Genomic DNA, 16,688 nt, shown 5'->3' with positions numbered 1-16,688 from the left:
AAATAAATGTCCTAAACAGATTTAGGACTTTGGAATGTTCCACGGAACATGGCGGATCGTGCTCCAGACGTTTTTATTTATTTTTTGCATTCTGCTGTTTAATGTATAATTTTGATAGGATATTATGCAGTGAATGGCAAGCGCAATGGGTGCGGTTAAAGAAGAATTCTTCTGGAAATGCGAATAACTAATTCTTTGGACATCATTCGGTGGTTCGTGGTCTCGGCCGCCATTGTGCTTTGTACTGCTGCTCCAGCTATCCTCCAGTACATCGTGAAGGACTCGATGGATGACTGAATATCGACGGCTTACTGTTATATATATATATCTAATACACTTGACGTTGGCAAAGTGTCCTGGTAGCAGAGAAGCCACTGTTACGAATAAAAAAAAAACAGATTTAAGAGCGTATTTGTTATCTATTAATTTTGAAGTGGTAAGCTGAGTAAAAATGGAGCAAGCATAAACTCGAGTACCTAGAGATTCAAATAGGGAAATTAGACTCCTAATGTTACAAAACCTGTGTAGTATATCACAATACTACATGTAGGTAGATATAACTAGTAAGTTAGGTATAGATATAGTTATGTGGGTATGCCGCTCGCGCTTAACCATGTTTTTAGTTGAGAATAAACCGCCAATGAAGTCACATCGTGTTTCTTTATATCGCCCTATACATACATATCATTTGGCGCAGTCGCGAACCTACAAGTTATTTGTGTAGTGGACAGTGCAAGTGAAAGATTATGTCTGTGGGAAAATTAAAAGCATTTGATATTAATGACGGGAAGTGGTCGACATATTGTGAGATCGTGGAACAATACTTTTTAGCCAATGATGTAGATGACGCGAAGAAGGTTCCTATACTGATAGCATGTGTGGGTACTGCCACATACGAGTTAATGGTAGACCTTTGCAGTCCAAAGAAACCAAAAGACCTTAAATACGACGATTTGATCGAGTTAGTCGCGTCGCACATCCAACCGAAGCCATCTTATCTCGCCGAGCGGTACAAGTTTCGTTTAACAAAGCAAACCGAAGGTGAATCGGTCGCCCAGTTTGCCGCCTCGTTGAAGCGCCTCGCTACAACGTGCGACTTCAAAACTACGTTAGATGACAACCTGAGGGACCAATTTATATGTGGCCTTAAAGACGAAACAACCCGTCAACGCTTGTTTTGCGAAGAAAATAATTTAGATTTCAAAAGGGCCTATAAAATGGCGGTATCGTTGGAGTCCGCTGCCAAAAACGCTGCAACTGTTGTAGACAAAAAACCGTCTAGCTCCAAAGAAGACGATCTTCATGCGGTATACACGGCGCCGGCATCGGGACAGGGGCGCGGCACCAGCGGCGCGCGCTTCGCTCGGCGGGGCGGCGCGGCGGCCGCCACGGCTGGCCGGGGGCGCGGCGCGGGCACCGCGGCGCGGCCGACCCGGAGCTCGTGGGGCCCTCGGCAACAGTGTATCTGCTGTGGCGAACAAGGTCACGACCAAACCAGATGCAAGTTCAAGGAATACGTTTGTAAAATATGTTTAAAAAAAGGCCATTTAAAAAGAGTGTGTCCCAACATTCGTGACATGAATTATACTACGAATATCAACATGGAAAATAATTGGGGGCAAGATAACGGCTCAAATAGCAACCCGGATGAAGACTGGGAGCCAGGCCAGACTGGTGATTTTGAGGGCCTATACCACGTAGAACTGACGGGACGGGAGCCGGTAATTGCCGAGGTCATCGTCGACGGGAAGAAGCTGCAGATGCATGTTGACACCGGTTCACCAGTTGCTTGTATTAACGAAAATATGTACAAAAAGTTGTTCGGACACCACACATTGCATAAAGACGATTCGAAGTTACGTGGATACAATCGTGTACCAATCCAGTCTCTCGGATTCATACGTGTAAGTGTGGCGTACTTAAACATTAGACAAGAATTGGACCTACATATCATCGTGAACGGCGGTGTACCATTATTAGGTAGGGAGTGGATAAAACCATTAGGTATGAGCATCATCGTCACAGACTCAGTGTTAAAAATCGACAAAAGTAATAACAAGTGCATTGAAGTGTTAGAGACGTCAGCGTTGATGCGTGAACATTCCGGCGTGTTTAGCGAGTCCCTTGGAAGGCATGTGAGCGCGCGCGCGACGCTGCGCGTGCGGCCGGACGCGCAGCCCGTGTTCCGGCGCGCGCGCCCGCTTCCGCTTGCGTTGCGCGCGCCAGTCGACGCCGAACTCGAGCGCATGGAGCGCGCAGGTATAATTACGCCGATCTCTTCCTCTGACTGGGCTTCATGCTTGGTTGTCGTGGTCAAAAACAATGGTAGCCTTAGAATTTGCGGGGATTATAAGTCCACCCTCAATCCGGTATTAGAAGTAGACAGATATCCACTTCCGCGTGCCGAACAGTTATTTAATAATCTTAATGGGGGAAAACTATTTTCCAAATTGGATTTGAAGGAAGCATATATGCAAGTTGAACTCAGCGAGGAATCGAAAAAGTACACAGTAGTAAACACACATCGCGGTCTATACATGTATAACAGATTAGTATATGGGGTAGCGTCAGCAGCGTCAATATTTCAGCGCGTCATAGAACAGGTAGTGGCCGGAATCCCCAATGTGACAGTTTATCAGGATGACGTTTTGATTACCGGTAATAGTGAAGCCGACCACATTAAAAACTTAAAAAGTGTCCTAAACCGCTTTGAAGCTGCGGGGTTGACTTTGCGCAAAGAGAAATGTACTTTTTTCGCAAAAGAAGTTAAGTATTTGGGCTTCATTATTTCTGAAAATGGGGTAAGAATGGACAATGACAAAATTAAGCCTATATTGGAGGCTCCGGCACCCGAAAACACGTCTACATTAAAATCCTTTTTGGGCATGGTTAATTTTTATTCGAAATTCATTAAAGGATTCACAGATATCTTGACGCCGCTATACCGATTGTTAAAGAAGGGACAGACGTGGGAGTGGGGCCAACCGGAAAAAGAAGCCTTCAACAAAATCAAAGTCGCATTAACGAATAGTCCAGTCTTAACTCATTATAGTGAAAGCTTGCCACTGATTCTATGTTGTGACGGGAGCCAGACGGGGGTAGGTGCCGTCATACTGCACCGAACGGCGGAGGGTGAACGGCCCATCGCATATGCATCGCGCGCGCTTAGGGTCTCCCCAAACCAGTCGACGCGGAGTCGGCTTTCGCCGAGTGTTTTACACCACACTATTCGCATTTAGCCGATCGACCGTCTCCGCGGTTGGACACCTGCGTTTAGCAGTCTCATCCTCCTTGCGGCCGTAGAGACGCCCGATCGCCTGCGACTTGCTATCGCAACAGTTGTAAAGCGACGGTCGGCTCTCCCGTGCTCCGTCCTGCCGTCGAGACGTCAGACAGCACACGTACAGCCGTTGAGCCCGACGAACAGATGTAGGAGAGCGGGTGATCGGCAATCGTAAATCTCATTTTTGGAGACTGGTTGTTAGTAACAACCTGAGTTTGAAATTGAACAGACCTGTAAGATTATTTTGGTAATTGTTACATATTATATAATAACCTGTGATGATGGATATTTTACGTAGACGGGCATGGAAAAAAAGGCTTACCAGCATTTTTATCGTAGCCTACTTGTTGGAAGAGCTAGAACAGCAGCAAAAGCGGAGGCGACCGTGGGATCGTGGTGGGTGGTGGGATTCTTTGTGGCAATATAGATTAAGTGAAGGTGAATTTAATTTACGATATCCTCGTTTGAGACTCGATCCAAAAATGTTTTACGATTATTATGGCCGTCATCGGCTCTGTTCGGCCGTCGTCAGCTATGTTCGGCCGTCGAAGACGCTGATCGGCTTCCGCCAGCTCTGACCGGTCCTTATCGTAGGTACTCGGCCGTGATCGGAGCCGTTCAACTCTTTCCGGCACCGTACGGCGGTATAAGGAGATTTATGAATGCGAACGTGTGCGGTAGGCTGCAAACAGCGTCGTACGAATGCGAACAGCTTTACGGCAAAACGCCGTTTTCCCGTCGAAAGACGTCGTTTCGCGTGGGCCGAGCCGATTTACGACTTATTCGCTCTTATTGCGTTGACATAAAGCTTTTTCCGTACGCGATTTGCCGAAACGGCGTCGACTAGTTTGGGGAGACCCTTAATGCGGCCGAGCGTAATTATAGTCAGATTCACCGCGAAGCACTTAGTATCGTCTTTGGCATAAAAAAATTCCATACGTACTTGTATGGTCGGCAGTTCACCCTGCGTACAGATCATCGTCCGCTGGTAAGCATTTTTGGGTCTAAAGCAGACATTCCAGCCACTGCTGCTGGGCGGCTCATTAGGTGGGCGCTATTGTTGTCGGGCTACCAGTATGACATTGAGTACGTAAAATCAGCAGACAACATAGCAGATGGACTGTCTCGCTTACCATTACCCATAGTAGACCAGAGCGATGCCAGTGACGATTGCAGCTTTGTACAGTTTATAGAAAATAATTTTCCAATTCGTGCGCTCGATGTCAAGAGGGAAACTGCCGTTGATAAAACACTTAATCTAGTGTCACAATATGTCAAATCAGGTTGGCCGAAGACAGGAGTGGCAGCAGATCTGCTCCCTTATTATAGAAGACGAGATGAGCTCAATGTAGAAGGTGGGTGTCTCATATGGGGTTCTCGTGTCGTGGTGCCGGCGGCGCTGCAGGCGGCAGTGCTGGCTGAGGTGCACGGTGGACACCTGGGCATTGTCAAGTGTAAGAGTATCGCGCGGAGCTATGTCTGGTGGCCTAGGATAGATCTGGACATCGAGCAGCAGTGCAACTCATGTCGGGTTTGTGCAGAGACAGCGGATGCACCCCCGCGAGTCGCCATAGTGCCTTGGACCACGTCAATAAAGGCATTCGATAGAATACACATAGATTTTTTGTCATATAATGCGAAAACATACCTTATAGTCGTAGATAGTTATTCAAAATGGATAGAAGTGTTTCCAATGACTACTACAACGGCCGAAGCTACTACAGATAAGTTAAGGGAGTTATTTGCTAGATTTGGGATTCCATCCAAATTAATCTCAGATAATGGACCCCCATTTAGTAGTGAACAATTCGCAAGTTTCTTAATGAAAAATGGGGTCACACACATCACGTCAGCTCCTTACCAACCTGCGTCGAATGGGGAAGCGGAGATAGCTGTGCGCACAATAAAAAAATGTTTAAAGAAGGCAACGAAAGAAAACACTAACCCTAACCAATTTTTACAGCGCTTTTTGTTAGATTATAGAAACACTTAACACTGCACTACGGATGAGTCACCAGCTGCATTGTTGCTAGGGCGTCAATTAAAAACAAGACTTGACCTACTCAAAACCGGTCTGTTTGACACTATAGAAAAAAATAAGCAAACAAAAATAGCTCGTGGGCCCCAGAACAGTAGGTCATTCGAAGTCGGGGATTTAGTGTGGGCCAGAGACTTCCGTAAGGGTCATAAGTGGATTGAGGCTACGATTAAGCAGGTATTAGGCAACAATAACTATAAAGTTCAGACAGAGGAAGGCATAATATCTCGGCACACAAATCAATTACGCGCGCGCCACGATTACGGGACGGCGCCAACGGATGAGCGCGAGGCACGTTACAATGGCGTGACATCGGGCGTTAACGTAGCTCCCCTGGCGGCGGCAGGTTGTAGGATCCCGAGGGATGCACCAGCGCCACCCGCCGCCAGCCCCAGACCGGTGCGCGCTCGCATGCCTGTTATGCGTTACGGTTTTGAAGAAGCGTATCCGTAAACATGAGAATAATATATATTTTTTTCCTTATTGTCGAACACAGTTATATTTATATATATTATTAACATAAAAAAAAACCTATATGACATACCATGTCATCAAAATAGCCTCCTAAGGGTCACCATAATTACAAGACAATTACAATTTACGTTGAGTTATATTAAGTTGTGTTTTACAACTCGCATCATCTAAATTGAAACAATCGCTAATCTTTTCCATTTGGAAGATACTTACATTTTATTGAGGTTATTCGTACTACATGCATAACAGTAACGAGGTTAAACTATCATACCTCTCCATTGTTAACAATTGGCGCTAGTTTTAAGTCACCATCATTTTTTTTCCTTTATTGTAAGTAAGTACCTACTTGGATTACGGGGAGAGTAAATAGGTACAGTATTAGCCCTCACTTCAGTCATTTCTTGCATTTTTAGGGTTTAACTGTAAAACTATTATTATTTGTTATAACTTTAGTCAATAAGAATTATCGCCTAAGCAATTATGTAAACGCCACATCCCTTCTTACTTATAGTGTCCGCCATGTGTCATCCAGCAAACAGCTGTTACTCGCCTGACCTAGTTACACATATACTTAAGCATCTGCATGTGCCTATGTACAATACAATCAAGTAAGTACGTACAAGACAGAACCTATCGGTAAGGGGGGAAGTAGTGTAGTATATCACAATACTACATGTAGGTAGATATAACTAGTAAGTTAGGTATAGATATAGTTATGTGGGTATGCCGCTCGCGCTTAACCATGTTTTTAGTTGAGAATAAACCGCCAATGAAGTCACATCGTGTTTCTTTATATCGCCCTATACATACATATCAACCTGGAGGTTCAATATTTTAATAGTGCTTAAAGTAATGCCGATGCTGGGAGGATTAGGCATCTCGAAGGTAAGAAGAAAATACCATCTGCAAAGATTCGTGTGATTTGATTCCGCCAAAGAAATCTGAGCCGAACTAGAGCGCATCTTTGAGGTACGTGTGTAAACAACACATACGACCTATGCCTGAAATTCATCAGCTACAAGAAAGACCTGAATGACGGCATAATTACTCATGTGTAAATTTTGGAGAATATCTGGAGCAAACTGCTTACACAGCTACAGAGCTAGACGAAATTAACTCAAATTCTCCTAATGTGCAAGATACTAGACACTTTACCTCCGGAATATCTTGAATTAAAGTCCAATTAGCTGTTAATTTCAAAGCAGGAAGTTGAGAACCTTGCAAGTCAGCTAGTTATGCGAACTCGAAAGAGTATACTGTCAGGCTGAAATACATAAGTCACAGTGTGTATAAAGATGAACAAGGCTAAAAAGAAGAACAATTCCAAAGAGATTAGGAGCTGCAAGTACTTAAACCTACTCTATTACGAATGTCGTCTCCCTTCCGGGTGGTGCTCGAAGCAAAAACTATTATAGACCTGTTGTTTTTAGTGAATGTCTTACGACAGATGATTTTTTTCGGGACTTGTGTGTGGATTATCAGAGATGGCTCTGTGAAGTCTGTGAGCTGTAGACCTTGCGATAAGCTTAGAAAATGTAGAGAAAAACAGTTCGTTCAGTCATTATCACAGTGAACACTCTCAATGGTCTTATATACCATAGATATAGTTGTGTCGTTCCCGAGACCGTTTTCCATTTTGTATGGGGAATGTTCTCGTGCGAGAATTATCCCCATAGTAGACGGAGAACGTTCTCGAGAACAGTATAACTATAGCCATAGACGCTATTGGCGCGTAAGTTCTTTATGCCAACTTCCTCATTTTGAAGAAAATAAAATCTGTATCGTAAACAAAATATAAATTTAATAATGGAATCTGGTCACAAAATTTCACGAGAATCTGTTGAGATTTGCGACCTGTAGAGAACATCCGGACATACGCAAGCAGTTTGCCCGAGTTAAGTTAAGCAGTTTCTCCGTCGCTAATGCTTCGGTTAATTAGCTTTTCGATGACGAAAAACATCTTGAGGAAACCTGCATACAACCGCGAACAAATTCAATGGTGATGTCCCCAACCCGCATTGGGCCAGCGTGGGGAATATAGCCCAAGCCCCGCGTCCGGCTGTGGAACGTATATAGACTGAATTATATTTTTCACCACACCAATTGGTAGAGGCTCTCTTGATTGTTCAAAAACTAATGAGAAAGTTGCATTTTATCCACATGTAGATCAAAGTTAGCTGGTAGAATTGACTTTTAATGATGATTTTGAATGATAATTTTTTTATTACATTTTATAATTATTTGGATTTGATTTTTTTGATACTTTTGGTACTTCATAGTTAGTATTTTCCTCTCTTTGGCGTGGTGAAAAATGTTGTGTTACACTCGGAGGCAAAGTTTACTTAGGGTTGACTGGTAGAGAATACCTTTTGGCATTAAGTCCCGCTTTTGTACGATAAGTTTTCTTTTGTGCAATAAAGTTTAAATAAGTAAAGTTTGTTTTACCCTCGTGCCTTGAAACCCTCGCAACGCTCAAGATTCCACTTGAGAGAAGTGGAATCCTTAGCTTGCTGGGGTATCAATATTAGCACGAGCGGTTAAACTACAACTTTGCCCCCTTGTAAAACAAATAACTATATTTAAGAGGGTTACACGGTACCTGTTCCCGTCCTCAGTGGAAAAGAGTGCGAATAGCGCGTCGAGGACGTCTCTCAGGAATTTGATGAGCTCTTCACAACTGAGTCCGTCGCCCAGCCGCAGCACCCGCAAAAGCGTTTCTTGCACCTTCTCTGGCCGAGCACGCCATTGTAACAGCGCCAGGAGGTCCTCTGCGCAAATTAAATTTTTTTAGAATCATAAGGAAAGAAAGATACTTCTTCTTGTAAAGTTTCAAAGGAAATGTTGACATAATATAAATTAGTACAAATGATGACCATCAAACTTTATCGATCAAAATGGTGAGCTGGTCTGAAGAAAATAAGAATACCGTAACCCAATAACTAATTCATAAACTTTCTTAAAACACTAGTTTAAATAAATACATCAAATAGAGTGATAACTTTTTCTAAGCATACGAACGTATGTACAGACTGCTAAAATCATGAACTTCTAATCTGGCTTCACCTTCTGTATTTTGTCAAGCAAAGAACGCCATATCTATTCAATAGGGAATATAACGCAAAACTCTGCGTGGGGGAGCCACTAGTACCCCAAGGGTCTACTACGAAAATCTAACTTTCGTTATCTGCCTCGCTATCACTCTTGCATATTCGAACGATAGAGAAATCTAAAATTACTTTTCGCGGTAGGTCCCTGTAAACAAAGCACATTGGATTCGTAACAAGTCATCTATGAAAACTTGTCAAAAACTGATTAAGGCGTAGTACGTACAAGTTACTCTATGGTTTAGGTTGTGCGCTGGAGATGCACTCTGGTAGCAGATCATTGAAGTAATACTCCTGTACTATTATAAAAACGCTGGAATGTTATGCGTATGGAACGGTGTAGATATTTTTGAATAACACAGTTCGCCGCGATCCCATCCGATTTGGAACACAATATGAAAACAAAGCAACATACAATTTAAAAATCCTATGTATAATTTCACCAATGGAAAATGAGTCATTCAAGATACTTTTTAAATGTTACTGGGGGGACAGCGCGTACGCAGTCCCCACTACCAAAAATTACGCATCCGAGTTATCCACATTAGGGATAATCGCAAGGGTCAACCCAACCGCAGTGCAATGGAAGAGTCTCGCCCTGGGGGAACCGCCTTCTTGATCACGGTATCCCCTATGCCAGGTAAGTATGATTTCTTCACGTCGGGCGAGAGGGGTCACTAATGCAGGAAAAATCTTAACACCGCGAAGTAGGATTCGAGGCGGGCGGTACAGCGACATCTAGCGGCAAATGTAGGAACTGTACCCCTAGTGTAACTAAATTCGATTTTGAAACGTGACGTACGCGTTTGCGTTTAGTCTCATTTTGTATTGGATTTAGAAAGAGCGCGCCAAGCGGGACGTTTTGGAAACTCAAAATCCTATACAAAATGAGACTTAACGCAAACGCGTTCGTCACGTTTCAAAATCGAATTTAGTTACACTAGGGGTACTGAATACGACTACACTTGTAGTAAATCCAAGAGTTTACTGGTACGTAAATGCAAATAAAATACGATATTTATTATTTATCGAACGGCATAAAAAATCACAAATAAATCGAGAAGGTAAAATTCAGGTGTGTCACAAGTTTATATCCAAGGTGCTCAATCATTGAGCTGCGTCAGAAGTAAGCGAGAACAGGTCATCGGGGCTTCCAGGGTAGGCTCTAAGGGAGCACTCCTGTACTACGTGTTGGACAGCTTGAGATTCGGCGCCACAATCACATCTGGGCAAGTCGATCCATCTACAAAGATGTTTAAAATGCGCGGCATGGCCGAACCCTGTCCGCAAACTAACTATTAAGCTTGCACTATTCATATCGCGGGAGGCTGAACCCCTTCACTTTCATACCGGATGGGATTAGGCTACTAACAGATCGGTCTGTCTTTGACTGGTTAAGGAACTTTAACTTTATACTTAATTTAAAATAATAAGGGGGCACTTCATACTTGTATAGGAATGCATTATTATTAAAATATTTTCAGCGAACAACATGCCTAAAATCTTGTTCAATCACTTTTTTGAAATACCTGAAAGGTTTGGAAATACTTTATACGTTTTTTTTTAATTCTTAGTCAAAAAACCTGCAAAATTCGTTTCTCCATCCCTTTGCTTTCAAATCTTATGGTCAAAAAATAAGGAGTAATTTTAATTCCAGAATAAGTGAAGATACGCTATTTTATACAATATTTATTGTATCTTTTTTTGTTTTATACAAGTATTGTTAAAAAATAACCCAGACTATGAGTAGTCCAACATGCACTCGGCAGTTTTTTTTATTTTTTATTTACTGTGTATTCTCTGTAATTCCAGTGATTTGTTTAAAATGAATCCTTCTCTTATAATTATTGTGATCGTGCATATTAACAATGACAAAAGTAGAAACAACAAATATAAAAGCAATGAACAACTTACCATTCTGTGTCAGTTTAGTAGAACATAAAAGCGTGCTGATGGTACAGTTTTCTTTGGAACTTCTTTGGAAAGACACCACGACGCCGTTAGTGGGCGTGCGGGCTGCGTCAGCACTACACGAAGGAAGCGACAGGTAGCTCGCTGTGGCTAGTCTGAAACAATTACTCTTGCTTGACAATTTAGTTCTTAGTATTTTTGAAATACGATCAGTGTTTTGTAAATAATCGCGTATTTGTTCTATCGTATTTTGTAAAGTTAGTGGTAAACAAGAATACGGTACAACTGATGATAGCGATCACCGCAGCGTAAGAACACCTGCGCCCCAAGAAGCAAAAGGTTGAAAAGCAAACTTAACAATGTTAAGTGTCCCAATAGATGGCGTTAGTAGTCTAAGCAATTTCCCAGTCTTGTCGTGGATGTACGAGACTTAGAATGAAATAGTCATCTATTTAAACCTTGGCTAAAGAGTGACTTAGACTTGGCTATTTAAATACAGTATTTTAGATGTTTGCCAAATCTTAAACAACTATATATCCCAATCCTATCTGACCGTCGAGTTTAGCTATATACTTTTCGCACTCGGGGTACACAATAGCCTGTGCGGAAAGAGAAGAGTCACTGAATGTGAACTGTCACTGAATCACGTACTGTTACTGTTACTGTGGGCTTACACAGTTTCACTTTAAATATTTGTTTGTTTGTTTTACTAATAATATATCTATATATTATTTTGCAACCAACGGATAACTGTTATTGGCCTAATACTATGTAAAAATACCTATGTAGGTTGTATATCTACGGCTGTTGTTGTCCTGAATACCAATAAAAGAAAAAAAAAATGTATTGATTCCTTTATATTCCACGAGTCTTCTCTTTCCGCACAGAATATACAAAATGAATTACTTGGCGGGATCGTCGCATTTGTACACGTAGAGCTCGTGTGCGCCGTCGCGTAGCGTGGCGCCGCTCGCCTCCATCAGGCGGGCGAAAGAGAACCCGAATAGCTTCCGCTCGTTCTTATCACGTGCTGCAATTTATGCGTTATACATTAATAAAAAAATTTAGTCAGTAAATGTTATTATAATGTACATGAATCTTTTAATGATAAATATGATTAATAATGTTAATTTATATGCATGTTACTTTTTAGTATAATGCTGTGCCCTTGCAGGGTGTCCTGCATATAAACCCACCTACTTATAAGCTCCACCTAATAATGTGTAATGTGATATGCAATAAACATTTTGAATTTAGGTGTTTTTAGAATATACTTTTATTTATTTATTTTTTCACCCTTTATTAGATTATGTAGGTTAGAAACAATATACCTTTTGACCATCTTTTTGGAATATTTCTGCAAACCAGAATCATGAGGACAATTGAACATCAAGGAGGCTTGAACTCACTATAGATCGTGTCATTCACGACGACGCGGGCTTTGACTCGTATTATCATGTCATTAAAGGTTAGATTTGACAAATCTGCGCGTCATCGTAGATGGCACGAATTATACCGTGGCTATTGTTGGTACTTTAAAGGCATCAAGAAATATCAGCTATTAATTAGGTAAATTCCGAAGATAAACGTTAAAGAACTAATCTAAAGTTATAGTGCCACCGAGATAGTGTTTTCAGAATGCTCGCTGCGTATCTGGCAACTTCGTTAAGTATTTTGGCAAAATGCAAGTCTGTCAATCTGCGCATGGCATTGGGAAAAGTGTCAAGGTTTTGACAGCTGAATTAAATTGGGATGTACGGATACATTATACAGTATTCCCAAGACTGTCAACCATTATGGTTTGGCCACAGAATTTATGACAACTGTAAAAATGCTGCACCATCTATTAACGGAGTATTTAGTTTTTATTAGCCTTGTTATAGAGTATAGACTATTTTTTGGATTTTCTGTCATAATAATGTTAATCTAGATTGTCAGCACTCACTGGAGCAGTGCCGGAACTCGATGCGCACATGGGCCAGCGTGAAGGTCTCGAGCGGCACGGTGAGGCGCAGCTGCTCGCCCCACGCGGGGCTGTTGTTGTGGTACAGCACGAGGGATTCGTACAGCGTCGCGCCGCTGCCGCTCGCGCCCCATACACAATCCTAAAACATTCATTAACTTGCTTTATTTACGCTTAAGTTATGAAAAACCTAATAATACACAACAAAAAAAATGATGCTTGTTTGAAACTTTAGGACGACTAGGGCCATCTTTTGATGGACTTTGTTTTGACAACACTGTTCCAAGCGGTTTATGTAAAACATTCGTGTATTTAGCCAATTTCGTAAAGAACTATTATAAAAAACGTATGCTGTGTAAAGTACTGCTAACCCACCTCTTACCGAGAATGTAGGTAAAGCCTAGGAGCCTCAGAAATTACCACTACTAGCGCCATCTGTTGGCGGACTTGGTTAACCTTGATTGTTTGTGCGTTTCAGGATGGTATTCCACCTGTCCAATTTATTGGTCCAATGTGTATTTGTATTGCATATTGCAATGTGTATTGCATATCACATTTTGTTTAACGAGAGAGTGAGACGCAATGTACATTGGACAGATGGATTACCATCCATAATAGATACAAAATCAGTGTATTTTGCAAAGTCTCATTCTATCAGGTAAGAAAATACGCGATATTTCTAACCAAATAAAGGTTTAAATTTACTCTTATCAATCGTCTGTTTAGGCTGGTAATTTTCAGGAATGACGATCACGTTTGGCTGTCTCTGCCGCACCAGAGAGCCATAAATAAAGTTTTACTCACACTAATAGTCTGTCCTGTGTTATCATGCACCGTGACCGTAGCCAGCACATTCTTCGCTGTACTCTTCCCTCCCCTTTCAAACTCGGCCTTTTCTAAAGTCAAGTACAGGTCATTCCGGACGTCTCCGGGCATGATGACGTCAGGGAAGCCCCGTTTGGCTGTCACAGTCGCGCCTGAAGCCACGGCTTCGTTGATGCTGCCTGCGTTGGTTAGTAGTCTAAGTGCTACTACTATGCCTGGAAAGTAGAAATAAGATTTATAGAAATCATTTGATAATGTTGAAATATACAAAAATACTGTTTTCATTACGGTCGCATCCAAATTGTAGAGTCGTCATCAGATATATTGGAGCGGCCAAGGTAGTCTAAAATATTTAAACAAGCAGTTTAATACCTTAACAATAAGCGTTGCCACCTACAAAACGACAGCGAGTTGAGTATTTATCAAAAAAAGAATTTGTCCCATTTATTTATATTAGAAGTACATCAGATTAATTTTTGACAGTATTTTCACAAATACACAATATAGTTTATAAAATAAAAAATAATAAAAATACTTTTATTCAGTAACTATGATTTGGTATACAGTAGCTGTGCTGGTGCCTCTTTGTAAGTATTTAAGATACTTGTGTTAAGAGAACACCGCTCTTCCACAGGATGTTTTGCTTACAATATAACATGTTCGTATAGGTACATATATTATCTTTCGATGATATTGCATTTTAGCATTTTACTTAATAAAAACAAAACAATAGAATTATAACAACGATTATCTTTTCGTGTGTGTCTGTGTGTGTGTGTGTGTGTGTCTGTGTGTCTGTGTGTGTATGTGTGTGTGTGTGTGTGTGTGTGTGCGTGCGTGCGTGCGTGTTTGCGTGTTTGCGTGTGTGTGTGTGTCTCTGTGTGTGTGTGTGTGTGTGTGTGTGTGTGTGTGTGAATATATTATATTAATTTAACATCTCTTCAATTTCATTATAAGTCAGGTTTTTTAGCCAGTTACATACTTTGTTCTTACACTCTCTATACACGCATGACTAAATGTCAATATCGCTATTAATTTTATTATATACTTTAGCTGATCGAAACTCATATTGTCTTTTAGCAAAAACTGATTTAGTTTGTGGCGCAGAGATTGCATTTGGTTTTTTCCGTTTATTAATATTATTAGTGTTAATTTTATAAGTTAATGTTTTGTGGCGTTTTAGGACTGCATTTAAAATGTAAAGTCTTCTAACTGACAACAAATCACAGACCTCGTAAAGATCTTTAGTGGGAAATCTAAAGGGCTTAGAGTACATCACCTTTAGTAGTGACCTCTGAGCTCTCTCTAGTTCAAGAAATTTTATCTTTGTAGCCCCGCCCCAAACCGGTATGCAATAGCTAAGAACAGATTGTACCAAAGACACGTAGATCTGTTTCATCAGATCCTTGGAAGCCACTTGCCGCAGACTCTTAAAAATGTAGATTAATTTTCGTGTCCTGGACATTATCAGCTCAGTGTGCACATGCCAGGTTAGTCTCTGGTCAATCATTACACCAAGGTATTTAGTGGACTCAACTTTACTAATAACTGAGCATGAGCAGCAAAACTCAAGTATATCGTGACATGTGTGTAGCCTAACTGTGAAATTAGAGTCCGGTTGTGTTCTGTCATACTTTGTGAAACAAATGTAGTTTGTCTTATTAGTGTTGAGTGTTAACAGTTTGGTTTGCAACCAGCGGCCAATTATAGCAAGTCCTTGCTCTGTTGTGTCCCTGACTTCATCCCAGCTATCACCCCAGAATACTATAGCAGTGTCATCAGCATAGGTATAGATGGATCCTTTGTCGATGTTTAAATTGCACAACTCGTTGATGTAAATTAGGAATAGTGTAGGGCCCAGAACACTACCTTGAGGGACGCCATAACTTACGACACATTCATTGCTTATATAATTTCCTATTTTCACACGTTGTTTCCTATTATCTACATAGCTACTTAGTAACGACAGGGGGACACCTCTGATACCTATAGTTTCAAGAGTATTTATTAGTGTGGGAACAGGCACAGTACCAAAGGCTTTTTTGAGGTCAAGGAATACCGCGATACATTTTTTATTCATGTCAACCTTTTTTACAATTTCAGTAGACAGGGCGGTTACAGCATCCTCGGTGCTAATACCTTGCCTAAAGCCATATTGGTTCTTAGATAATATTTTCTATTTGTTTAAATAATTCATTAGTCGTCGTAGTTTGTTTGCATAAAAAGATTATCCTCATTTTTGATATCCGTCAGATACCACACTAGGTAGAACCTATCCTTCATTAGTTTTTTTTTTCTCCAATATGCTCGGAAATATTCATCTTATTGTAGCAAAAAAAGTGCAAAAAGTTCTTTACTATGGTAAACTCAAATTACAAAATCGAAACTCATCCACGACTTCCCGGCCTCTGCAATAATGTACTATTATTACTCCGCAGACTGTAGTAATATAAGAACGTGAGGTCACAAAACATCAAGCTGGTCCCTCCATTTGCAGAGATGAATAGCTTTCAGCTCGCAAAAAACAGGCTAACATATGAAATACGTACCATAGTTCGGTTGTCCAGGTAAAACATTACATTTATTAGTCTGCTTCCGGATCAGCATATCGTGTAACTGATGAAAGTCTTTTTCTTCGCTTTGGTATACCTGAAAACGATAACGCATCCCTGAGGCAAATTTTCAAACTATCATTTTTCATACCAAGAGTTAAACTCTTAACGAATATAAGTGTTGATTTGTTATAATTGGTTTTGAAAAATGCAAACAATAAACAGCGAAATCTAGAACAATAATTTGGTAATTTTGACATCTATGCGGCGTTTTAAGGAAATTGTCAAGGCTGTCTATTTGTTTGTGTCTTTGATCCTTATGACTGCCATAGACAATATTATAATGTTGGTAATTAATTAGATACAAAGAATATATACAACGAAATAAACAACGAGGACACGTAACCCAACAAGGAAACATTTATTGGCCCTAATAAAATCGGCACAAGTCGTTCTTTTATGTCTTTGACAATCAGTGCGGTCATATTAACACAGGTCAACTGTTAATAGATTTCGTCACTGTTAATTTGTGAAGCAA

The 16,688-nt window shown here is 40.9% G+C and overlaps 1 protein-coding gene and 1 non-coding gene across 6 annotated transcripts in view; both read right to left on the bottom strand.

Moving 5' to 3' along the window:
* LOC133519864 (dedicator of cytokinesis protein 4) overlaps window positions 1-16,688 on the bottom strand; it is a 99,052-nt gene that overhangs the window by 30,559 nt on the left and 51,805 nt on the right. For all 5 annotated transcript variants that reach the window (XM_061854019.1, XM_061854021.1, XM_061854022.1 and 2 more), the window contains exons 8-13: window positions 16,148-16,247; window positions 13,578-13,813; window positions 12,756-12,915; window positions 11,717-11,840; window positions 10,814-10,965; window positions 8,395-8,563 (exon numbers count right to left, since the gene is read on the bottom strand). In XM_061854019.1, coding sequence (XP_061710003.1) covers window positions 8,395-8,563; window positions 10,814-10,965; window positions 11,717-11,840; window positions 12,756-12,915; window positions 13,578-13,813; window positions 16,148-16,247 — 941 coding nt within the window. The remainder of the gene's footprint in view (window positions 1-8,394; window positions 8,564-10,813; window positions 10,966-11,716; window positions 11,841-12,755; window positions 12,916-13,577; window positions 13,814-16,147; window positions 16,248-16,688) is intronic.
* On the bottom strand, window positions 9,386-9,547 carry LOC133520226 (U1 spliceosomal RNA). Its single transcript, XR_009799730.1, has one exon. It is a non-coding gene; the product is annotated as a U1 spliceosomal RNA (small nuclear RNA).

The sequence above is a fragment of the Cydia pomonella genome, chromosome 7 (assembly GCF_033807575.1).
Source record: "Cydia pomonella isolate Wapato2018A chromosome 7, ilCydPomo1, whole genome shotgun sequence".
Lineage (NCBI taxonomy): Eukaryota > Metazoa > Arthropoda > Insecta > Lepidoptera > Tortricidae > Cydia > Cydia pomonella.
This window is presented reverse-complemented; position numbering and strand designations above follow the sequence as displayed.